Raw genomic sequence first — 25,801 nt, 5'->3', positions numbered from 1 at the left:
TTTTTTTTTTTTTTTTGTACTGGGGTTCGAACTCAGGACTTTGTTCTTGCAAAGCAGGTGGCAGAACCACTGAGCTAAATCCCTGACCTGGCTACTTTCTAATTTTTACATGTACCTCTCCTCATCCCTAGGCCTGCAGCACCTGGTATGTGGCAGGCAAGGCTTGCAGGAGCCAGAAGTTTTATCTGGGTACCTTCTCAGAAATAACGGGAGACAAGAGGACTGATATACTTGTTTGGGCAACCCAGGCTTGAGGGGAGACAGTGAACGTAGCAGGTGGCACCCCGAGCCTACAGCTGTTGGCCTGAGCCATCCGTATTGCAGAACAGCATTCTCAACACAGCAGCCCTCCTCCTTTTGTAGAACAAGTGCTGGTCTCTTTTTACAATAGCTTTTCTTGGAGCTGTGAGGTGTCTGAGTGCTCTAGGTGCATTCCTTGTAGCTGAACACACCTGTCATGTCACTTGTACTAAAGCCTTACCAAGGGTGCTCTGTGTTTCAGGTGCACATTTTTGCTCACAGGCACAGGCATTTTAGGGTGTAATGAGGGCAGGGGTGCCCAGAGAGAGAGAAAGCCGACTTCTAGGTTGACATCTCCAGTACAACTTTCCCAGGCCTCCAGCTTGGGGAACTCCTTACGCTGTCCTGCATGGAAGTCAGGCTCCAGGTGTTGACTAGAACAGCGGAAAGCATAGGACCAAGTGTTGTCCAGCTGTTAGGATCCCAGAGGTACCTTATAAATTGAAAACAAAATGCAGGCTTTGGTTACTTGTTTAATGTCCTGTTAAAGGTGGCAAGTGTAGGATATCTTCTGCATGATTAAGATGTGATGTGATTGTACCAATTCGTAAGTTCTTTTTCTTGTTTAATATTGAAAATGGTCCCTACTGGTTGCACAGAGAGAACTGTGCTAAATGTAGCTTGTTCTCTGTCTAGAGGGTTACACTCTCATCTTGGAATCCCATGATGAGCGTAAGTCATCTTGTGTGGCCACGTAAGTGAACACAGTGAGCTGGTGGAGAGAAGCCTGTTCACAGGTTGCCTGATGTCACGGTGTTGAGTGTGAAGGAGCTGCCAGGCAGGGCGGGGCATTCTCCCCTCCTTTGTAGTTAGGAAGTTCAGTTCTGGTGGAGGCTTGAAGGTGATGGTTGAGTGAGCAGAAATAGCAGCAAGGTGAGCCCCCACTGCCCTTGGCCCCCGGTGTCCCCGTAGGCGTTCACCTGCTGCAGACCCTTCAGCCCCTGGCTCCTCCCCTCTCTGAGCTGCTGCCTGCAAATGCCCTCCAGATCTACTCCCTTCAGGATTCAGTAATTCACTACCTATGAGACAATTCTGTGGTGACCTTTGAACTTCACTTTATGGGTGATGGCTCCCCTCTGATGATAGATAGCAAGATTAATAGCATTGGTGGTCCTCAGTAGTGAGAGTATTGGTGATGGCACAGAGCAATGGCAGCTGACCCTGGCCAGTGTCTGCTCAATCCTTAACCCATGGCCGATCTGGTGTGCAGGCACCTCCATTTAACAGGTGTGACACAGAAGCCTTTCTCACAGTCAGGTTGGTGACAGAGTTGTGGGTCCCAAGGTGGTGCTGGTGTTGTGGGCTATGGGTCAGTGACTCTCTTTTTTTCTTTTTCTTTTTTTTAATTAGTCCATGTTTGCAGTTTCTGATGCTTACACTCATCTTAGGGAACAGGTACATGCACTTAACACACCTGAGTTCTTTTTATCCCCTTCCTTCCTCTCCCTTGTCTCTGGATCCCCTTCTCATTTGCAGAAGATAGATCTCTCTGTTTCCTGTGGGCCATTAGTGTGAGTGTCCAGCTTTACCTCAGGGCCTTCTTGGCTGTCTAGAGGGTTTGAGGGCCCACTTTCAGTTGATCCTGAGTTTGTAAGCTCCATGTTTTTTTTTCTGATGTCCCTGGCACCTCTAACAGTACAGGCATCTGGCCTTGGGTGGGGATGGCAGGTGGGGTGAGCTTCGGTGGACTGACTCTCTGTGGGGTTCTTTCCTGGGCAGAAGAGAGCTTTTGTTCTCAGCACTGCTGGGCGCCAGCTGTGGGTGGCAGCAGCTGCAAGGCGGCCCAGAAAGGCTAGTGCCTGGACACGGCAGGGGAGGCCTTGGGTGGGCTGCACTTAGGGGGCTGCATCCACCCCCCACAGATATTCCAGCTAGGGTGTAAAGTGGTGCTATTGCTAGAATAGGCAAAATCCAACAATGTGGAACTTACTTTCTCCTTCGCAGATTGGGTAGCTCTTGGCATTGAACTTACTATGATACAACCCTCAAAACAGAAGACCATCTTGCATCCATATTGAAGTAATTTAGGCTAAAACCCCATCCTTGACACAATAGGAGTGAAGTTAAGGGGCCTTCCATACACCGATCACTTAACAGTTCTGCTGCCAGAACTGCAGGGACAGAATGACCACTTCTAGATGAAGCACATGGGAAGACACTGCCAGTGCTCATGGTGTCAGGTGCTGTAAATGATACTGTCAGTGGGGGATGGTGCAGGGGTGGGGGTCGCTTTCTGTCTGCTTTTCAGAATTGGTGGGGTCAGGGAGTGAGGGGAAGCAAAGGAGGAAAAAGTTTGTTGGGAATTGAAATAGTAAAGCTGGCCATAATATATTTTATTTTGAATGAATAGGAAAGAAAATTGAGTTGGACTAAGATACTTACATACCTCAGAATACTTATTTAGGAAATTTAAGGAGTAGATTACTAATTTTAAAAATGTATTTATATGCTTGTAAAAATTGACATTCCCAGGGCCCGGGATTTAGCTCAGTGGCACCATTGCCTGCCTTGCAATTACAAGGTCCTGAGTTTGATTCCTGGTACACACACACAAAAAAAAAATTGGAATTGCTCTTTGCCTTGTTAAAGCAATTAACACAATTTAAGTCTCACAATACAAACTTTCGTTTTTAGTTAATTAAAGTAGTTGTATTGGCTGGGAATTTAGCTTTGTGGTTCTCCTGCCTGCCTTGTAAGCGCAAGGTTCCAAGTTCTATTCCCAGTACAAAAACAAAAAAAAAAATTTATAGTAAATACTGATCGATTTTGTTAACATCAGCTCACAAGTTTTAGGTCCAGTGTATTCCCTAAATCGAATTTAACCTGTTGAATTGTTCATGGACATTATTTTGAACAGCTCGAAGGATCTTGCCTCATTTCTTTTAGGTATCTATAGAGTCATGAAGTATTTAATTTTTTAAAGGAGACTTACTAGATAAGCTTTGTTATCTAGAGAAGATTGTTTTCTTGGTATATATTACGTATACAATATACAATACAGTTATATTCATCACTGGGAACTTGTACTTTTACATGATGTATCTGGGATCCCCCGCCGCCTTTTTTGGTACTTGGGATTGAACTCTGGTCCTTAGACTTGTAAGGCAGGTGGCAGAACCACTGCATTAAATCCCCAGCCTTCTTGGTTCTTATTTTTTCCCCATTCCTCTCCCCTCCCTTCAACCCCTCCACCCCTATTTACAGAGACTTTGTTTCAATTTTTTCCCCTTTCTCAATTTTTTTCCTTTGCATTCTTTCCTTTTCCCTACCCCTCCCACTTCCCCTAACCCTTTGGGCCTTTTCTTCCAATTTCACATTATCACTTATTCATTTTAATCCTTATTTACACTTTGTTTCTCACACCAGAGAAACTTCAGTATTTACACATGTGTGTCCTATTTATTTCACTTAAGAGTATGGCCTCAATGTGCAGTATTTTAAAGTTATAGTTACAAATTTGATTTAAAAGAGTGAGTCAGATTCCAAAATACATGTATTACAGTTTCGGATGAAACAGAAGACTGCGTCTTGACAGTACAGGTGGCTTGATAGGACAGAAGGAGCCAGCCACCCCAGACCCTGGAGTGTCGCCAGCCTCTGTCAGACTCTGTCAGAGATGGCAGTCACAGGGGGCCCTCCTGGGCTCTGAGCCAATGGTCCTTTAGTGGCAAATAGTTCAGGAGGTCAACAAGACAGAAGCTGATTGCTTGAAAGACAAAATGAAACATCAAAATAGACTAACAATGCAGTGAACTAAAGAGAAGAAAAGAATCCACAAAGAAACAAAGGTTGATGAAAAGGAAAGAGGTAAAAACAAAAACAGAAGAAAAATTTGTGAGAATGTATTCTTGGTAGAATGTGAAAATGATTTTCAGATATTGAAGGAAGGAGTTGTGAGGATGTAGATGCACTGATGAGAAAGGAAGTACCAGTGCATTTGATGGTCTTAGAATGAAGAGCTTGTGTTTTAGACGTCTCCAAATATGGAGATGATGGACACGCTGTGGTAGGAGATGGTATTTACACACTGAAAACAAAAGAATTTTTAATCAGAATATAAATCAGGAAAATTAGAAAGAAAGATATCAAAGACATGAACAGAATTTCACAGAAGATAAGACATAAATGGCCACTAAGCGTAACAAGAGCTCTTCGGCACTCTCAGTCCCCTAGTAAGCAGGGAAGTGTGGGCTGAGACTGTACCGAGACACAGTTCTCACATGTTGTAATTGGCAAGAGCCCATGGAGCCTGCCAGTCTGAGGCTTAGATCCTATGGGCTTCAGCGTTACGACGCTAGCAAGGGGGCACCGGGGTGATCCCTGAGAAGCAGCTCGGCATTGCCTCTTGAAGGCGAATGTGCACACACCTTTGCAGGAGTTCCATTTCTGTGTGGCCAGCCAAGACCAATTCTACAGATTTTCAAAACTACACCGAAAGAAGGGAATAGCATAACGAACACTCACAAAGCTCTCAGCCTGATTCATCACTTAGCAACGCATCATGGTTCCTGCTTCATCTTTCACCAGACATTTGTTGGTTTTATTTTTGATAGAGCAAACCCAGACATCCTATAATTCCCCCATAAGTATTTCAGTTAAAAATAAGGGCTTGCATTTGATATAATTATCTTACAAATATGTGCACTTTCTTAAAATCTGATACCTTGTCTGTGTTCACTTGTTTCTGATGGTCTCAAAAATGTCTTTTTGCTGTTTTTTTTTTTTCTTCACATTAGTATTCCAGTGAGTTCCAAACACTGAATTTGGTGGAAGGGTCTTGTAAATCTCTTGACTTAGGCTAATATCCCTCATCACACATTTGTCAAAGAAAAACTGGAGCCATGCCCGGTGTCATTTGCCAGACTCTGTATTGACCGTGTTCATGGCCTTGGTGCTTGTGTTTCTCTGGCCCTCACTGTCTTGTCATTGAGCTGGTGGTGGATCTGCAGGCTGGAATAGGCAGGAGTCCCCTGGTTAGAGGCTGAACAGCTCCTGCATGGCGCTCTGTCAGAGGCAGGTGGCCCCTGGCCAGCACAGGCATTTTGGGGATGTTCCAGATCCATCTGCCAGCATGGTCCCCGCAGCATTTCCCTGGAGCTTGGTCACGGAGGAATGTTGCCAGCTTGTTTTCATCACAGATCGCAAGATGGTGATCTTCTCATTCTATTTTACCTTCATGTATTATCTTGAATTCTTATTTAGGGACTTGACTTTTCTGGAATTATGTCTCCTTTTATTGATGAGTTTAGATTGAGCTATACTCTGTCACTAAACTGACCTGTGGATTTTTGTTTTATGAATGCACAGGCTTCAGTATGTGTGTTCTTCATTCCCTTGAGACTGTTGTTTTTGATGCTGATTGCCCTGTCTTTGGCTGGCGGAAGCCTCATGAAATTGTCTTATGCGTCCTTCTGGCATGACCCTCCTGATCCTTGATGCTTCTTCGTGGCTGAGAAGGCACAGGCTCTCCATGTGCAGTCTAGCCACTTCTCCAGGACCCTGACCCCTTTGGGTGGGTCATCATTGTCCTGAAGTGAGCCAGATGCTGTCCCTGGAAGACTAATGGTGTCAGATGTGAAACTAGTGACATCAGATATATATAGTTATTGGCACCTGGCTTTTAGAAAAAGAAGGCTAAGGGTAAAAGTGTAGAATTACTAGGCACAATGTTTAACTTACCTCTTTAAATGTCTCTGAGGATCAAGAGTTATTCCTTATTTGTAAAAGTTGGTGAATCTTTGTCCACAACCAGAGGCTTTATAATAGGGAAAAAGCACTTAGTAAGGACAGTGACATAGAGTGCCTCTGTTTTCACTGTTTTACATGATTTGTCTCATTCTTCATGGCCACCCCTTTGGAACATCTGCTGCTAATGTTGCCATTTTATGGGTCGGGAGGCCAAGGCATAGGGAAGCCAACTGACTTATTGATTTCACACGGCTGTGTATGTGATGCCAGGGTTTCTAGGGTTTGTTTGTTTATTTTATTTAATTAATTTTACAGACAGAGTCTGAGTATGCAGTTTAGGCTGGATTTAAACTCACTATGTAGCCCAGGCTGACCTTGAACTCAGCGATCCTCTTGCCTCAGCCTCCTGATTACAGGTGTGGGATTACAGGTGTGTGCCACCATTCCTCGCCCGGCCCTAGGATTTGCATCCAGCAGACACGCACAGATGGATCTTTGGGCAGGGGAAACCACTTTGATTGTCCAGGGATTGGCTTGAGGCCCTCAGTCATAGGCTGTGCTGAGGCCAAGGCCTGTGGTCTGGGCAACTGCTGCAGTGGTAGCATGTCTGACCAGTGTCACCCGGTGAAGGGCTGTGTCTGTGTGGGTGAAGAAGCACTAGTGAGCATAGGTGGCGATGGACGATGAATGGATGGGCCCTGGGAAGAAGGAGTGTGAGTGTGAAGGGTCCAGAGGGCTGGTTGGCTTGCGCTTCTCTGTGTGGGAAGCCTGGCCTATGGCCAGCGTGCGGCCTTGTGCCTTCCAGTGAGAAGGTTGCAGGTGCAAGGTAGTAGTGCTGTGTGAGAAGTGAAGGTGGGGCCTGGCTCTGGGTGGCCTGAGTCCATCTCAGGTGGTGGAAGTATCACTAGTGTTGGAGGACTGAGGGTGGTGAGCAGGGATGAGCTTGGGGATCAGTGTGTTCATTCTGTAATGCTTCAGAAATGAAAAAAACAGAAGAAAAAGAACTGTGTTTGCACCAGGTTGAGAAGATTTTGGTAAATCTTGGCTTGAGACTGAGCACAGGCAGGCTAGAGTTGACAGTGGAGGAGGAGGAGGAGGAGGTCTTTGCAGGAACAGAAGGAAAAGGGGGCAGGAGCCATGATGACTAAATTGTGAGTATCTTTTGGGCCTTGCTGAGGTGCTAGACTTCGTCTCCTGGCCCGCGGAGAGCCAGCGAAGGCTGTCAAGGACTGCATGGGCACAGCAGTATGAGAAGGGGCCAAGAGGGGCCACGGCTGTGGCTGCCATCCGGTCTGCGGGGTCAGTGAGAGGAGAGGGATTGGGTGAGAGAGATGGCGAGTGCAAAGGGAGAGACATGATCCATGGCATGCACACATCCAGGCATACCCCACACGTGTACGCCATCCGGGCACACCACACGAAGGCACACGTCCTTTCAGTCTGCTCAGGCTGCTATAACAAAATGCCTGGACAGGGTGGCTTCCACCAATAGACTTTCACTGCTCAAAGTTCTGGAGGCCGGAAGTTCACCATCACACTCTTGGCAGAGTTGGTGAGGGCATGAGGCTCGTTGTGCCTTCTGTGTGCTGTCATGTGGGGAGAAAGGACAGGTCTCTGAGGTCCCTCTCATAAGGACACAAGTCTCTTCACAAGGCTGTCCCTCTGTGACTTAATCACCTCCCAAAGCCCCGCCTCCTCAGCTGCACTTTGAGGTTAGGATTCTGCGTGAATTTGGGGGATACAAACTTGGAGACTGCAGACACAGGCACACACACATGGTAGTGCCTCTCCCAATGGTACAGGGGCAGTGGAGTCTACAGAAGGTGGAGACTGACAGGAGCACTCATACTTAGGGTAACCTTGTTGTTGTCAACACACAGAGGTGGTGGTCTTTGTGTCACCTTGTACGGGGCAAGTGTGAATGTTTCAAGTACCATAGGATTGATTGCAAGAGATTTGAAAGAACAGCTCTGTTTGGGGTGAGGGCTGTGGCCCCATCCGGAGCTCCTGGGACAGCAGGTGTAGGCTGCCCCTTCCAGCACAGGAACCTTGGCTTTGGCAGTGGCTTGGGGAAGCCAGCGCCTGGCTCCCTTCTCAGGTAGTGAATGCCTGCCAAGGCGCATTCTCTCTGGAGAAGAGCTGCTGGTGGCATCTATGGCCCCCAGGTATTAAATCCATTGCCAGAATGGGGCTCAGCTTCCTGGATGTAAATCTTTAGGTGAAGGCTGTGTGTGACCTCCTCTCACTCAGGTTCTCATACTGGCACAGCTGTTGTAATCCAGGTTTGTCCATTATTCTTTGGTTTTAAAAAATAACCTAAGGGACAGAGGACCTTCTGGTCTTTGTGCAGTGTGTGGATGGCCGCCTGTTGTGCTGGGTCCCTGCCTTGGTGTGATCTCTGCTGTGACTCCTGGAGACAGTACCACCAGTGCAGTGAGCACCTGTGCAGGTCCTGCGCTGCAGTACCCAGGCCTGTAGCTAAGGGCCTTCTGCTGGGAAGAGCCCAGCATTTGGAGCCCTCCAGGGAGACAGAGGGCCTGGGGCCCAGGGCTCATGGCACTGTCAGGCTGTGGCCATCCTGTTTTTTCTTCCAACCCAGCTCATCAGGAGTGGGAGCTGCAGGAGACCTGCTAGTCTGCACCCGAGCTGCTGACTCACTGTCTCCCTCACACCCTGGTGCAAAGCCTCTGTTCTCCTCCCCTGCCTCCTCCTCCAGCTGCAGGGGTGGCCACAGGCAGCAGAAGTGGGGTGGGTGGGGGCTCGGGTGTGCACTCTCTCTCTCTCTGTCTCTCTCTCTCTCTGTCTCTCTCTCTCTCTGTCTCTCTCTCTCTCACCTGCACTTGACAAGACACTTATTTTTATATACTGTCGGCTGGAAATAAGCAACTTTATTTAAAGAGAATGTGGATTCAGAGTGCTAAAAAAAGCACCCAGCAACTTGCTAGGGCTGTTTTAGGAGTGATTCTCCTGCCTGCTTTGGAAGGAGGCTGTAGGGCCCATGCAAGGGGAGTTGAGGACGCAGTGGGAGTTGAGGACAGGTGAGACCCATGTGACTAGACTCCCATCTGGATCATACAGCACATGGGATCAGTCTGCTGGACACTGCGTAGGCTGGGCAGGGTCCTTGGCCCTGGAGGAGTGCAGCCCTCGCGGGACATGGACTGTGCTGATCTGTGGTCCAAGATCCTTTGCCCAGGACAGGGGCTCTTGTCTTGAAAGAGCTATCTCAGTCCCATCTTTTAGGAATCTTCCTGTCTATTCCCTGATCTCTGTCAAGGGCTGGGGCCATGCTGGTCTTTAGTTTGTGTGTGTGTGTATTTTATTGATGCTTTTATAATTCTAATTATTCCTACCTGGTGACAGGTCATTGGAAGGAGTCTCTCTCCCCCATCCCCCAGCAGTGGCAGTTGCTGCTCCTGCCCTGTTCTCCTTTTGTTATGTTTTCAGGCATTGGCGCCACTTGAGATATGAGCTTAATATTGCCATTGGAGCACATGTGGGTGGGTCCTGTGATGCCTGGTGGCTGAATGTGTCCTCCACCTGTGTGTCACCCCTCCACAGCTGGCTTTAGGACATTACAGGGGTCATACTGGCCCTTGGGAGCCCCTGAAAGCATCACTGTCTCCTGTCAACACTTTTTGTTTTTTTGAGACAGGGTCTCGCTATGTAGTTGGAACTCACTATGTAGCCCACGCTGGTCTCGAACTCACAGCGATCCTCCTGCCTCAGCTTCCTGAGTGCTGGGATTACAGGCGTGCACCACCATGCCCGGCTCATCCTGTCAACACTTTAAAAACAAGTACTATCTTCCTCTTGGTTGTTAAAATGTCCACGTGTTATAGGGAATTTGGCTATACCTACAGATACACAGGAGAAGGTCATATTCCTTGTTACCTTGCTGCTAGAAGTATCAGAAATTTAGCCTGCTTCCTTCCAGCCTCTTTTATATGTACTGTATAGGTGTGTGTATGTATTTCTTCCTTTTAGAAGCAGAGGCTGTAACACACATGAAAGTTATATATCCTGTATTTATGTTTAATGGGATGTTGAAAGCTTTTTCCACACCACTATGCACTCCTTGAAAATATTTTTATCAGTTGCATACAGGTGTTCTTTCCTTTACTGCTGGCACCCTTCCCTGCTTTCTCGTGTCATCACGGCATATGTCCTCAGTGCCTCTTGGACCCCATGTGTCATCTACATGCTTCGCAGTGGCACCCTGTGGACAGTTTCTGGCTGGCAACCATTCTGATTGGCCAGTGCCTGGTCCTGCCAGTGTCCAGTGCTGAATTTTGAATCTCACCTCTGATTGAATATAATTTCCTTAGCCCTGGGTTTGACTGTGCTGCTACAACAAAGTGCCACAGAATGGTGACTTAAACAAGGGGCATCAATTGTGTCATTGTTTTGAAGTGAGAGGTGAGATCAGGTGCTGGCCGGCCCTCCCTCCTGACAGCTCTAGAGAGGGATCCTTTCTGCCTCTTCCACCTTTGGGTGTCTGGTTTTCACATGACCTTCTTTACATTGTCTTCACTGGGAATGTCCGTCTCCATGTCCAAAGTTTTCCCCCTTTATAGCCACTAGCTGGAGTGGGGTAGGGCACAGCCTAATGACCTCATTGTAACTGGATCACTTCTGTAAAGACCTTATTTCCAAGGAAGGTCACATTTTGTCCCAGGGGTTAAGACACCAACATATCATTGAAGGACTCAATTCAGCCCTTCAGAACCACCTGTTACCCAGCCCAGAGAACTTGGACCATGCTGGAGGCCCAGCCACTCACAGTAGATAAATACAGTCTTTTGTCTCAAGACTATCCCACCCTTGCCTTAGGCCTGTGTTGGCACAGATTTAGACAGATGAAGCTTTGTGCTCTTCCCAGTGAGTAGATGAAGCGCACATGCCGTTTGCAAGGCTCCCTTCCTGCTGGGTCGTGTCTCCTGGTCTCTGGGCAGAACCCACTGCAGAATGTTCCATGTGTGGCTGCCTTCTCCATGATGAGGCTTTTATCTATGATTTAGATCCTGACCTCACATAGTATACTTGAGTCTATACTCAATTTTAAGAAGTTTTACATGGTTAAGTTTTATGCTAACTGTTGTGCTTTTTTTCCAGCATTATTGTCATGGCTAGACCTGTCTGTATGTGTGTTGCCTCTGTGATGGATGTGTCCACTAGAATTCAGGTGATCAGGCTCTTGGGTCCTTTCTTGTGGGCCCATCATTACTAATGATGCAGTCCTTTGGCTTTGAATTACATCCTTGGAGAAAATAGAGGCTCGGCGTTAGATTAGGATTGAAGTTAAGCAGCTGCAGGATGAAGTTGTTTTGCCTTCTTAAAGAAAGGTTGGCCCTACCAAGGCAGTTTGTAAGAAACTGAGTGCCTGTGAGCCCAGGGTTTTATTAGCATGCACATCTGGCTGATTCTCAGGCCTGGACTGAGCACTGTGGCACCTGGCAGATCTGGGCTGGGCTTTGATAATGGTCACAGATGCTTTTCCTGAGCTTGAGGGTTCTACTTGTAGGTTCTCTTCTCTGCACCTTTTCCCTACTTCTGGGATGTCCTGGAGACTGAATAGGAGGGTCAGAAAGGGTAACACTAGATGAGGGGATTTACAGACGCATAAGCAGGCAAACTTGGAATGAAGCTTGAGTCAGTCACTCTTGGGGATGCAGGGCTCAGGGGCACATGCTAGCTGCCCATGGGTCCTCTGCCTGGCTGCATCTCACCTTTGCTGTTCTTTCTCAGGGTTCAGGAGCAGTTCCAGAGAAACCCCGACAGTTACAACGGTGCTGTCCGTGAGAACTACACCTGGTCACAGGACTACACCGACTTGGAGGTCAGGGTGCCAGTGCCCAAGCATGTGGTGAAGGGGAAGCAGGTAAAAGCCCTGGTGTGGTGGAGGTGGGTGTGGAGTTTGCTCAGTCAGTTGGACCTATCTCAGGAGGGATGCGGCATTACTAGGGTGGATTGGGATTGGCCTCAGGAGGTAAGGCCGGGTCCTGCTCCTGCCTCAGCGGGGGTCACTTGCACTTGCACATCCCCTGCCACCAGACCCATGAGCTTCTTTCAGCTGGTCTGCAGGCTTCTCTTCCTTGTGAGCAGCATCAGCCCCCGAGAGAGGCCCACATATTTGATGTCCTTGTCTCCCACTAAACAGAGTCATAGTAGACGCTGTCAGGACCCTGGTATAGATGGCCAGCCTCTTGGTTTCAAGGGAAGACTCCAACGTTGCCTTGGTGGAGTCCACAGTTCCCTAGAGATGGAGTCTGCCTGCAGCCTCCCAGCAGAAGCCAGGTCACAGAGGCTTTCACACAGCCATTGTCCCTTGAGTTTCCTGGCCTTGCCAGCTAGGGCCCAGCAAACTCATGTTAGACAAAGTGACAGGTGGGTGGCATCCCCTGTATATGGCAAACTAAGTGTTGTGGAGATAAAGGATTTGCGACCTACTCAGAGGGCAGGAGGGAAGAGCGTGGGTGCCACAGACACCGTGGTCCCCAGGGTCCCACCCACCCAGCACCCTCATCTGCTCTCCTTGCTGTCTGTTCTCTTTCTCCTGCTCTGATTTTGCTGGTTTCACACAGGTGAGACATGTACTGAGGGCATACTTCCCTGTCCTGAAGCCTCCCTTCTGCATTTGGCTCAGGGTCCTTTGAGAGAATCCTCTCCCTGCCATATCGATGCCTGGTGTCACTCAGTGCTCCTCATCATGGTGTGTGGAGCGCTGGTCCTGCTTCCTTCCTCGGCACCACTTTCTTCCCTTAGTGACAAACACAGAACTACTGCTTCCTCTTCATCTATGAGTACCCAGGAGCCCTGACTTAAACCAGGTGTGGTCACGGGCGAGACTGCAGTGCTGATCGACCCTGAGGCCGAAGGAGAAGCCCAGGGTCACTAGACCAGGTGCTGTTCCCTGTGGCTCTGCCATGGGGCAAGAGCTGGCTTCTGAAACTTCATCTAGTAGCTTCAGTGAGTAGGTTTACTCTTCCAAGAGGAGAGCTGTTTACTTGGGGAGCCTTGGTGGCCGTGGCATTGTCATCAGTTGTTGCAAATAGGAAGGCTCCACTCAGAGCCTCAGGCAGCAGAGCCAGAATAAGATGTGTTTCATCTCAGTCTTCATCAGAACCTGCGACCTGCAAAATAACTTGTTTCACAGATGAGGAGTGGAGGTGGAGAGAAGGAGTTACATTATCCAGTGTCAGCCTGGATAGGGCACTGGACACCTGTCTGAGGGAACAAAGTGCTAGAGTGTGGTAGCCAGGTATGCACCTCTGAGCTCATGCTTGTCTCATGGGGCCACACTTGAGACTGCCCATGTGCATTTCAGACAGCGAGGCACCCACCTCAACGTGTTGATGATTAGACAGCAGGCGAGGTCCACTGCAGCCTGGGCCAGACAGGTGCCAAGTCCAGGCTGGCTTTGAGGAGTGCCTGGCCCTCCTGCTTCATGTGTAGGGTCTGAGTAGGGACTGTAGCAGGTACAGGGTCGGATGAGTGCAGCTCCTTCCAGGAGACAGAAACAGAACATGTTTATGTGCTGATAGTGGAGCAAAGATGGAACCCTCAGCCTTTAAGGTACCACAGCCACCAATTGGTGAGTTGTGAGTGGCCTGGCATTGGTAGGAAGCAGCCATATGCAGAATTCTTCTTCTGTCCACCCCCATGATAGTGTATCTCGTACCAGCTCCCAGTGCCCCTGGGAATCAGAATTTAGTGTACCTCTGGGACCCGAGTCAGGAGAGTGTGGAGTCACCTGCATGGAGTCTCAGCTTTGAGAGGCTGTTCTTTGTCTGTTTTGGGTAGATCAGGAGTGGTACTGGCTGCCCTTCTTGAGTTGTTTACCCAGCTTCTTAGGATGTTAGTGGGTCAGGTGTTGATTTCCATGTCATTGTCTGGTAGGATTGTCAATCAGTTATGAATTCTGAAAAGTGTTGATTACTGTGCTCATTCACTTGGCCAAAAATATTAGATATTTGGGCCTTTATCTGATTTCTAACATGCTCCATGCATGGCTGAGTCTTTCTCCCAAAGGACTTATTGTGAAACCAGCCTAGAACTAGCCGTTCTCTGTGTCTGGGGTGGCCAGCCACCTTTGCCATTCCTTCCACAGCTAACAGGACAACCACACTAGACTGGCGTTGGGTCTCAGATGTGCTGCCCACTAACTGGAGTTGAAACCATAGCTCTGCTCTGTGGGTACCGTGTTGAGGAAGCCCCACACTGTGCATCTCACAGAGTGACAAGCTGTCTTGTGTCATGCCTGTTAGAGTCACAGGACAATGTGGTCCTGCTTTCACCAAGTACAACCCTGGGTCTGACTTGCTCTGCAGTCGGTGTTTCCTGAGCACATGGCCCATGTGGTGGCCACCAAGTCAGACTAGGTTGCTGGCCCAGAATCTACAAGGGGTTATCAAAACATAGATGTTTAAATTTTAAAAATGTATCACAGTAAAAGATGCATTGTCATTAATCCCCCTCACTTATTCCATCATTTTTCGAATTTCTGAAGCAGTTCTGGAATTTTCTTTCCTATCTTTACAAGGTGGGATCAAAGTATGGTGAATAGGTAGGTTCCTAAAAACATTACAGTACTGAATTCACTGAATCTGGCTCTGTGTGGCTTCTGGTTCTTCCTCAAAGTCAAAATGACTACAAAAAGGAAATGTTTCAAATTGATTCAGGACATCAAGGCCACTATACCAGAATAACTAAAGAGGACTTCCAGAACTGCTTCAGAAAGTGGCAGGAATCGTGGGATAAGTATGTTCAAACCAGGGGTTTGCTGCCTGGCAAGCATAGGCCCTGAGTTTAATTCCTGCTACCGAAAAAAGAAAAAGGAAAAAGAAAAGGGATATAGTTTGAGGGGGATTAATAGCAATGTGTCTTTACTATAATAGTTTTTTAAAAATTTAAACATTCACTATATATTTAGAACATACCTTATATATCCATTTATTGCACAGGCAATAAGAGTTGGTAAATAATGAACAAGGTGATTGCAGGAAGGGACAGCAGTGAAGAACATAACATGGTGGTTTGTGTGTATGTCCAGTGCTGAGGGGGTCCGTCTCAGTGACCCTCCCCTGTTGTCCGGCCCACTACTGGGCCTGTGCATTTGGGACTGGCAATCAGCACGTTCACGTCACAGGCAACAGGAGCCAGCATCCCTTGCACCTAGAGGGCTTGGAGCACTTAACAGTGACATCGCAGGGTGGGCAGGAGGAAGGGGCTTCCTGTGGCTGTTGGCTAGTTTAGCATGGGGATTTTTGTGGCACTCCCTGGCATAACTTACCTCGGTGACCTGCTTGTGAAAACCTTTATCTTCTTTGTGGTGGGGTGTTTTCTTTTTCTTCTTTATTGGCATCTATTCCCACATATCATTCTTATACCATCATAAACTTCTTTTAGAAAAGTCCAGGTCTCTCTTATTTAGAGAACTCAGAATTTTTGTCACACCCTCATTCAAACTTCAGAACAAGTTTACTATGTCTTTTGGGTTCCACTGCTCCAAGGCGTTTCTTGCAGAGTTGCTCTTTCTTTCTGGTCTGGCTCCTTTCCCATTGTTCCCCAAGTGTACCTGTCACAGCCACCTATCAGCAGTGTATATTCTGGGTTTTTTGTCTCTGGCATCTATCAGGTAGAATCATGCTGTCAGCCACAACTGACTGCAGTGCTTGCGGATGGAGTTGGCCCTGTACTGCTGGTGGGCAGGGCCTGGCTGGAGGATGGAGTGTCACCGCAGATTGTCCTCTGTCCTCCAGCTGTGGCCGGATGACATCGGATCCACGTCGGAGCCTGGCCTTTCCCGAGCACCTCGCCAGTCCCTTTTCTGCAGATGGGGGGTATGGTTGAGGGCACAGCAGCCTCTTGGAGTTGGCAGGGACAAGTGGGAGCATGTGCACAGTACATTGTGCTCTTCAGAGAAACAGCAGAAATGGTCTTTTGTGACACACAGCATTTAAAAAAACCACTTTGCTGGCAAATCTAAAGAGCCAGTGTGAAGTTTTTAATCTGCTGCCTCAGAATGTGGTTCTCTCTTTGCTTAACCCACTCTGTTCTTGAGGTAAAGCACCTCACTGCCCTTCCTTTCCTCAGTGTACCCTTGGAGGAGGACATGAGCACTGAGTTCATGCAGCGATTGGGCAGAACTTATGGTTTCAATATTTTAGAAAATTAAACTGCAGAGGTTTTTGTTAAACTTCTCATTTGAAGTTGAGAAAAAGTCTGGTAAGACTGTGCCACAGTGGAGACCAGAACTGGCCCCCTCTTGAGCGCTGTCTTGCTGACCATCTGGTCAGTGGAAAATGCTGTGGTGTTGTTGCAGAGTTGTTACTGGCTGCTGTTGAGTGACAGTGAATCCCTTTCCTCCCAGACGTTATAGGTGCCCACGCCCTGTTGTGTGCTGTGCTTGGCTCTGGTCTCACCCCAGAACCTTTGAACAGTGCCTTGGTCCCAGGTGTGGCCCGCGTGGCTCTTAACCATCTCCAGGCTTAGACTTGGGTGACACTTTCCTCTGAGCTCAATGCAGGTGCTGGGATTTGTGCTGAAAGCTCTGTGACATATGGCGTTCCCTTCTTAGAACACATCTGGAAGAAATGTGGGAAGATGTTATTACAGGAAACTTCCACAGCAGAAAAGGCTAGTAGGCTGCATTTATCCATTTGTGCTTTAATTTACCTAATTTTTGAATGTACAACACTGTATGTGCCCATATACCGTCATGGCCAGTGAAAAGGGGGTCTTGACTCTGTGCCTCTTCTACCTGTTCTGATCTAGGTCACCTCACAACTGGTTTGGGGGACACTTCAGCAGATATTTCTTAAGCCTTTGTAATCAGGTATGAATATATGTTTCTCTTTCAACTTTTGGCTCAGATGGTGTGTTCCACTCACTGAGATGACCCCACTGCCCCTGCCCAGTGTCCCCCCCTCGCCACGCCCCCATAGCTCTGATTGCTCCATTTACCTCCATTTCCCCAGCTGCTTCTGCTTGGTGGACCTTACTGCTCCTAGTCACCTGATGGGTGACCACCCCTCACATCTCAGGCTGCCCCGTGCTGTGCTTTGACCCTGTCAAACAGCAAGCTGATAATGAAACCAGCCCCCTGTTAGTGCATATCTAGGTTCGGTCCACTGTTTTGTTCTTATGAACAATAAAGCAGTGGATGTTCTTAGTATATTTTATTTTGCATATATGTATTTTTATATGAATAAGTTCCATGAAAGGCAGTTTGAGAGTAAAACATTTCTCTAGGTATTAATGAAATGCCTTTTATGGAGGTTATATTTACTTACATGCCCATTAATAGTGTACAAAAGTCCTTGCTTTTTCAGATTTACTGACAATATTATGTTATCAAACTTCTGGGTTTGTGAGTTGGATATGTGAAAAATAGTGCCTAGATGTAGTATGAATTGGTTTTTCTCTTATAAGTGAGCACCTTTCCACATTTGCCTGTTTTAAACTGGTTATATCTTTTGCCCATTTTCTGTCAGCTTCTTGCTTTTTCTGCCTCTTGCTCTGTGTCGATTAAAGAGATTGTCTTCTGTGATGTGTGTAGCAGTTCCTTATTCTCAGGGACACATTTCAGGACCCCCCAAGGGATGCCTGAAACTGGGGATAGCCCTGAACCCTATATATGAGATATTTTTCCTACATATGCCTTCCTTTAGTAAAATTTAATTTATAAATTAGTATATTAAGAGATTAACAACAACAATAATAAAATAGGATAGTGTTACACTAATGAATTGTGAATATGGTCTTTCTCTGAAAATCTTGGTGCTGTACTGTCCTCACCTCCTTCTTGTGATGGTGTGAGATGAGATGGTGCCTGCTTTGGTGATACTGGGTCATTGGGCCTTGATCAAGTCACTGGTTGGGAATCCTCTATAGTTGGGACTTCTATGCTGGAACCTTTGCGAAGAATGTTGTAATCGGAAGCCTCCTCTCTCCTCCATAAAAATAAAATCTAAAAAATAGAAAGAGTCCTCTGGTGACCAGATAGATAATTTTAAGAGGCTGTGTTGTATCTGAGGATCTTACTCCACAGTTTTGTCTTTTAATGCCTGTCCAGTTGCATTACTTCTTTCATCTTCCTCTTCCTCTGAAGATGACTCAATGCATTCTTCAGGTTCCTCACTTCTGTGTTAACACTTCTGTTGTCTTCATCACACACATCAGCAAATCCTTCTCCACCAGCTTGTCTTGCTGCATGAATGATTTCCCTGCCTTTTCCATTGGTCTCTGGGGAGCCTTTAAAATCATTTCTAGCTCTATTCCATAAGTTCTGACAGGCGGTTAGCTTCTGGTTTTAACTCATCCACTGCAGCCACTGATGAGTGTTACTGTGGTAGCAGTAGTGAATGGCTTCCATGCTGCATTATATCTAGATTAGGGTCTGCATCAGTTGCCAATCAAATGTGAACACTTACCAGCGGTGGCTGTGGCCTTGACAAACCAAACAATGTCCTAGTCAAGAGGCTGAAGCAATGAAGCAATTTTTGGAGGCAAAAGTAAAACCTTCACACTTTTATTTTCATAGCAAACAAATTCAGGATGGTTGTGCATTGGTATTAATAGAATGTTAAATCCAACCCTTCCTCTTCCAAGTATTTCTTCACTTCTGGGATATGGAGCATTGGTGGAACCATTCCATAAACAAGATGGCTATTGCCCACGCTTTCTGATTATGTGGCCAGAACATGGGCAGATAGATAATTTTTGTTTTTGTTTTTGAGAGTGCGTGGGTTCTTTGCTCTGTACACTGTGCCTGGCTTTATCATGTGCTCTGCAGCATTGCTACATAGCATTGCCAGAATCACTCTTTTCTTCCCTTTTTTATGCCCTGGTGTTTCCTTTGCACTTTTATGAATGTGGGCTCCATTGGGGATCTTCTTCCATAAGATCCTGGTTTCCTTGGAATTAAAGACTTGCTTTCTCTGTAACTAAGTTCTTCCACTCTGGGAATATGGCAGCAGCTTCCTCATCAGCAGAAGTAGCCTATTCATTAGTTCTTACATTTTTCAGTCCAAACCTATTTGTGAATTTGTATAACCAGCTGTGACTTCAGTAAATGGCTTGGTGTTTGTTTCAGGGGACCCTTGTAGAAGCCTTTGTGTGAGCTCAGCGTATTGTGGTGCACCACGGTGCTGCCAGCCTTGAATTTCTTTGCCCTCCTAGTTTAATGTAGCACTTACTATGTATGCATTATAGCCAGAACTTTCATAGTTCAGGGTGTGATAGCAAAAGGAGCACACATTTCTTTTTCTTTCAAAATTTTGTGGATAGAAGATTTATTGTTTTTTTGGTACCAGGGATCGAAATCAGGACCTTGTGCTTGCAAGCCAGGTGCGGTGCCACTAAGCTAAATCCCCAGCCCAGAAGATTCATTCTTATAATGCTAGCAACCTCACAAATTTTTTTTTTATTAAGTCAAGAATGTGGACATTTTCATTAAAAAGAAGCACTTTATGGCTTCTCTTTGGCGTATCTGAATTGCCCGCGTCTCTGCTTTTATGCTTTGGGGCCATTAGTAAGCAAAATATGCATTCCTGTACACAAGCATTGTGATAGTCTATCTGACAGGATGGCTGTAAAGTCCCACTAGACAGCATGTAAAGTGTGGATACATTGGACAGAAAAGATGGGATAGAGGGGGCAGTACAAGATTTCATTACATTGCTGAGAACAGCATGCAATTTATAACTTAGAGACTGTTATTTTCTGGAATTTTCCTTTTAATATTTTCTGATCATGGTTGACTGTAGACAACTAAAATCACAGAAAGCAAAACTGTGGATGAAGAATTTTGCAGTATTATAGACCTGTTGTTTCATTTTGGCACTAAGTTTCTGAGTTGGTTTGTTTTTTTCCTTGCAGAACTTAGTAATTTTTATGTAGTTAATATTAATCAGTACTTTTTAAAGAAATGCCTTCTGGAGTTTGAATCAGGATTGGAAAGGAGTAGGTTGCATTTTTTGTAGTTTTTTTTATGGCCAGTTATTTGAACTTCAGCTACTTTGTGGTCCACTTTGATTTTCTCATCCCATCAGAGCAGTTTTGTGTAAAACCTACTAATGGTTTCCAATTTAATTGTTAATGGAGATGAATGATTTGTTTTTCTCTTGGAAGGACCTTCTGACAGTTGAGCTTAATTGTCAGTTTGGTTGGCTTGGGAGCCACCTAACTAAAGCATACTTACTAAAGCATACTTTGTGTCTGGGTGGATCATATAGGGATAACCTTTGGTACTGTGTCTAGTCCCTGCCCACTCCTCTGACACTGCCCTGTGCTCTGCTTCCTGACTGCTTGAACTAAGCAGCTTTACTCTATGCTCTTCTGTGGCAATGTTTCTGCCTTGAAGCCAGTTGCTCCTTTACTGAAACCTTTGAAACCATGAGACTGATGTGCTGCTTCCTCTTCAAGTTGTGGATGTCAGGTGTTTGGTCCCAGCAGCCAGAAAGCTTACTAATACTTTGTGGCAATTTGAGACCCACCTCATTTGTAAATAACAAACAGGCTGACACAATATGAAATGTATTGCTTGTAAACTGGCTTTCGTGTTGTATTTGCAAGGTAAAGATACAGCAGGATGCAGCTAATAAAATATCACAGCTGAGGGCTGGAGCGTAGTGTAGTTGTAGAGCACTTGCTCAGCATCCACAAGGCCCTGGGTCTGATCCCCAGGACTGCAAAACGAAACAACAACAAGAAAAGCAAGCAAATTTGAAACTGAATAGAATTAGGGAGCTATAACTCAAGTTGAACATGGACACTATATTGCTTTTTTAAGATAGTGATTTTTGGGCTGGGGATTTGGCTCAGTGGTTCTGTCGCCTGCCTTGCAAGCAGAAGGGCCCAAGTTTGATCCCTGGCACCAAAAACAACAACAACAACAACAAAAGATAGTTGGGCCGGGGATTTAGCTCAGTAGTTTGGTGGCCTGCCTTGCAAGCACAAGGACCAGAGTTCAATCCCCGGTACAAAAAAAAAAAAAAAAAATAGTGATTTTTAAGAACTGGTCTAGATTATACTCACCATCTAGTACAAATTGTTGTATGTGGCTAAGCCTAGTGTGGTGTTTGGTGGGTAGTATTTTGGGCTTTAAACCAGGTTTTGTATTGAGTCTAACTCATGCTTAGCGAATGTGGTACTCTCAGGCTGTCTCTGCACAACATGCTTGTGTGCGGTCTTTTTTTTTCTCTTATTGAGTTTATTGGTACATTTTAGGTATACAGTACAGTTACATTCATCATTGGGCTCTTGTACCTTTACATGACAGGTCTTGGTGTGTGCAGTCTTATTTGTGATTCAATAAGAATGTGCTGTCAGCTTCCTGAGCGTCACTCCTCATCTTAGAAGAGTCTCTGTGGTGAAGTTCTTAGCATGATGCTGGGTGTCCGCCTCTCACTCATGACAGGGTATCTCCCCATCTGTGAATGCCACAGGGTTGCTTCTGAGGTCACCTACACCTCTATGCCATCTTCTGATGCCTTCAGTGGTGACTTAGAACCTGGCCTGTGGGGCGAGGCTGGAGAGAAGGGGCACTGGACTACTTCCACTTTCACCTCATTCTCCCCTCTGCCACCCACCATGCACACAGGATTTCAGTTCTGTGGGATGTGCTGGGCCAGATGGAATTGTTATAATTCACTTTGGGGGACTACCAAATTGTTCTCTACAGTGGTTGCACCAGTTTACATTTTTACATCTCCGCTAAAAAATGTGTAAGCCTTAGAGTTTCCATGTCCTTACCAATGCTTAGTATTTGTTTTGTTTTACAGTTTTCGTGTAGCTATTCCAGTGAGTATGAAATATTTCATTGTTGTTTTAATTTTAAGTCCTTTGTCCATGTTTTAATCAATAATTTGTCTTTTATTGTTGAGTTACAGTTCTTCTGGGTAATACACTGTTGTCATTATTTGAAAATACTGTATTTTCTTCCATTCTCTGGTGATGTTTTTTTCACTTTCATTTGTATTTTATCTTTTTATTTTCTTGACAGTGTTCTTTGAAGCCCAAAAGTTTTTATTTTACCTTTTGTTACTTGTGCTTTTGTTATTTCTAAGAAACTATTGCCGTTACCTAATCCATTTTCATTTATATTTTTTCTGTTGTCATTTTAGTCCTTACATATAGGCCTTGATACATTTTGAGTTTGAATTATTACATAGTATGAGGTCCAACTTCATTTTGAGGTAGGCCAGTTGCATTCTTTTGCATGTGGATATCCAGTTATCGTGGTATAATAGATTGAAAAAAATACTCTTCCCCCATTGAGTTATCCTGGTATGCTCGTCTCAGATCAGCTGATTGTAAATGTGTGGATTTATACTGGCCTTCTCATTCTGCCCTACTAAACTGTGTGTCTGTCCTTATTCCAGTATCATTCTGATTTGATCACTGTGACTTTGTATTAAGTTTTGAACATTTTGTTCTTTTTTCTTCTGTTTCTATAACTGCTTTCTAAATTAGTATTTAATTTGCTTGTTTTGTAAATATTTTGGAATTATGTGCTTAGTGTTTGCTCTGGGGATTATAATTCATGTTGTGTTTTATATCAATACTTTTGAATTTACTGTCAATATACTCAATAGTATACAAAAGTTTATTCCTATATACCTCGTATCCCATTCTCTTTTGGGGTGTTGCTTTTTATACAGTTTTTTTTTTTAACCCAGTAGGAGAGGAAAAGAGTTACCAATTGAAGACAGACTTATGCTGTCTTTTGCACTGGACCAGCACTCTGTCCTTCGTACACCCAGATGGTCACCTGGTGTCTGTTCAATTCTGCTAAAGGCCCCCTTTAGAATTGTTGTTTTTTTTTTTTAACTTCTTATTTTCATTTTATTTGGATGCCTCTTATTCATTAAGTTTATTGGTACATTTTAGGTTCCATTAGCATTTTGTGTAGGAGTTGCAAGAGAAGATAGATTTGCCGGTAGGTTTTGCTTATCTGGGAATACATTAACCTTTTTCAAGAGAGATGTTGCTGTGTATAGAGTTCTTGGTGAGGTTGGTTGTTTGTGTCTTTCAGTGCCATGAATACATCATCCCACTGCTTGTAACCTCCATGGTCTCTCATGGGAAACCAGCTGTCATTCTTAGGTGATGAGTTGCTTATCCCTGCTTTGTCATCTCTTTCCACCCCCATAGTAGGGATCGAACCTGAGACTTGCACAGAGACAAACAGGCACTCTACCACTGAGCTATATCCACAATCCTTTTTTTCATTTTTAATTTTGCTAAGTTGCCCGTGCTGGGCTCAAACTTGTAGTCTTCCTGCCTCAGCCTCCAAAGTAGCTGGGAGTATAGGCATGCCACCATAGTCAGTCTTGACTTTTTGACAACATGATCTAGGTTTTGACCATGTTGTCAAAAAACCATTGAGCTTCCTTGATGACAGGTGAATTTTTCATGTCAGATTTTTAGCCACTCCTGTTACTTGTATACCTCTGTCCTTCTTTCTGTGAATCCCATCTCACAGATGTTGGTGTGTTTGGTGTCCCTTAGGTTTTCAAGGCTCTGTTCATTTTTATTCATTCTTTTTTGTTTCTGTTCTTCAGATTGTGTAACCCAGTGGACTTATCTTTAAGTTTGCTGATGTTGCTTTCTAAATGCTGGAATCTGCTTTTGATTGCTTATAGTGAATTTTTCACATTTCTTCCCCACCTACTTTTGTTTTTGGTACTGTGCATCACGAACTCAGGACCTTGTGCTTGCAAGGCAGGTGGTGGCACCACTGAGTTAAATCCCCAGCCCCCCCCCCCCCGCAGCGACTTTTGAACTTCAGTTTATATTTGGTTCTTTTTTTTTTGGTACTGGGGATCAAACTTGGGACCTTACTCTTGTGAGGCAGGTGGTGGAACCACTGAGCTAAATCCCCAGCCCTATATTTGGTTCTTTTAAATTAAAAGAAAAAACTTCCATCATTCTTGATACTTTCTACTTATGAGACTATATTTTCATTTTTTCCTTTAGTTCTTTACACATGGCCTTCTTTAGTTTTTTGAGCACATTTAAAAATAGTTGATTTCTAGAGCTTTCCATGAAGTCCATGTCTGGGTGTCCTCAGGGACAGACTTTGCCCTGAAATCAGATTCTCCCGTGGTAGTTTGCTGTTGGTAGCTAATGTAGTTGGATTTTAATGACTTTCCTGAACAATTTCTATAAAGTTCTTATTTTTTGTTGTGTGAAGCCAGTGAGCTCTCTACTTTATGGCCTTAGTGGTTATCTGGTCCTGCAAGGGGCTCTCTCTGTGTGCTGTGCACTCAGCACACCTGGCACTTGGCTTAGCAGGTGCAGACCCTGCCCTAGCCTTCACTTCCTGCTCATGGTCAAGGTTAGCTGCAGATGAGAGCCTGTGGACGCCTCAGGTTCCCTGAGTTTACAACAAACCTGCACGTGGCTTTCTAGGTGCCTGGAATACATCAGAGCTTTTCAAAGCCATGGTGTACATTTTATTTCCCACTTTTTCCTTTTTTTTTTTTTTTTTTTTTTTTTTTTTTTCTTTTTTTTTTTTTTTTTTTTTTTTTTTTTTTTTTTTTGGTATGAGAGATCTATATTAAGGAGCCGAGGCTGCATGGTGGCCCACTCCACGGGGGGAGAGAGAGAGAGAGAGCGCACGCTAGAGGGGGGTTTTTTTTTGAGGGCTAAATAAGATAATGTAAAGTATTTATCACACAAAAGCTCACAGCTGATAGTCTCTGATTGTATGGATAGCCTCTTTTTTTTTTTTTTGGTAGTATATGTTTGTAGTACATGAAGTTTGGGGAGTAGGTACATGTACATGATGCAGTTTTTTTCTTTTAATCTTCTTCCCCTTCCCACTCACCTCCCTCCCTCTTCTAAATCCCCTTTCCCCATTTTCACTCTCGTTAATATTATTATTTTTGTTTTTCTTTTCTTTTGTGTTTTGCTTTTTTTGGTATTGGGGATCAAACTCAGGACCTCAAACTTGCCAGGCAGGTCCCACCTTTTCCTTTTGTTTGCTTCATTTGTCAAACTCTTGTGTGTAATCACAGGTGTAAACACCTGTGGGAGCGTGCAGGTATGTTGAGGGGGGTCCAAGTCCTGTTGAACAGCCTTGTAAGCAGGGTCTTCCCAGGTGCCTTCACACAGGTCAGATGTCTGTATTCTCCTCTCTGTGGGTGCTGGCAGCACTAGAGAGCAAGCTGCTGAAGGCCAGCGTGGGGGTGGGTCCAGGGATAGTTAAAATCCCCCCAGCTGGCTGGTCTTGGTGAGGCATGGTTGTTTGTTTTGCTGAAAACGTTTGGTTAGCTTCTGCAGTTGGTGAGGAGTTGGTGTTGACACTTCTTGCCATTTTTCTTTTTCCCTTTTCGGGAGAAAGAACTCTTTAGTACTCTCATTTCACTGGCATCCCCTTGGATCAGGAGTCTCACTCATCACATTGGTTTCCTGCAGTTCTTGCTGTCTTTCTTTTTCATCTTGTCAAAACCAGTGCACTTTCCTCATCACTTGAGTTACTCAGGTGCAGTAATACTGGTATTGTCTAGAAGTCACTTTCTCCGACTCCAGCCTGGCTGATGATTCTGCAGCTCTCTGCCTGGTTAACATCCTGGGCTTCCTTCTGTACTTCTCAGTTAAATGGATTCATTTTTGGATCCCAGTTGGGATTTTTCTTGGGTTATCAAAGAGATATGTGTGATAAATGCATAGTTCTTTTATGCCTTAAAATGTATTTGTTTTAACCTTTCACTTCTTTCCCCGCTGGGTGTATATAGAATTCTGTCATAAGGCCACTTTCTCCCTGGAAGGCTGAAAGTCCCTTGCCTTCTTACTGCCCGTGGTG

General features: G+C 45.3%; 1 protein-coding gene across 2 annotated transcripts in view; it reads left to right on the top strand.

Annotated features, from left to right (window-relative positions):
• Window positions 1–25,801, top strand: part of Nudcd3 (NudC domain containing 3) — a 92,142-nt gene that overhangs the window by 49,044 nt on the left and 17,297 nt on the right. For both annotated transcript variants that reach the window (XM_010624937.3, XM_010624936.3), the window contains exon 3: window positions 11,737–11,869. In XM_010624937.3, the coding sequence (XP_010623239.1) occupies window positions 11,737–11,869 (133 nt within the window). The remainder of the gene's footprint in view (window positions 1–11,736; window positions 11,870–25,801) is intronic.

This window comes from Fukomys damarensis, unplaced genomic scaffold (assembly GCF_012274545.1).
Source record: "Fukomys damarensis isolate Sample0158 unplaced genomic scaffold, DMR_v1.0_HiC HiC_scaffold_17, whole genome shotgun sequence".
In the NCBI taxonomy this organism is placed as follows: Eukaryota; Metazoa; Chordata; class Mammalia; order Rodentia; family Bathyergidae; genus Fukomys; species Fukomys damarensis.
The sequence above is the reverse complement of the archived record's forward strand: the minus strand, read 5'-3'. Positions and strand labels throughout refer to the sequence as shown.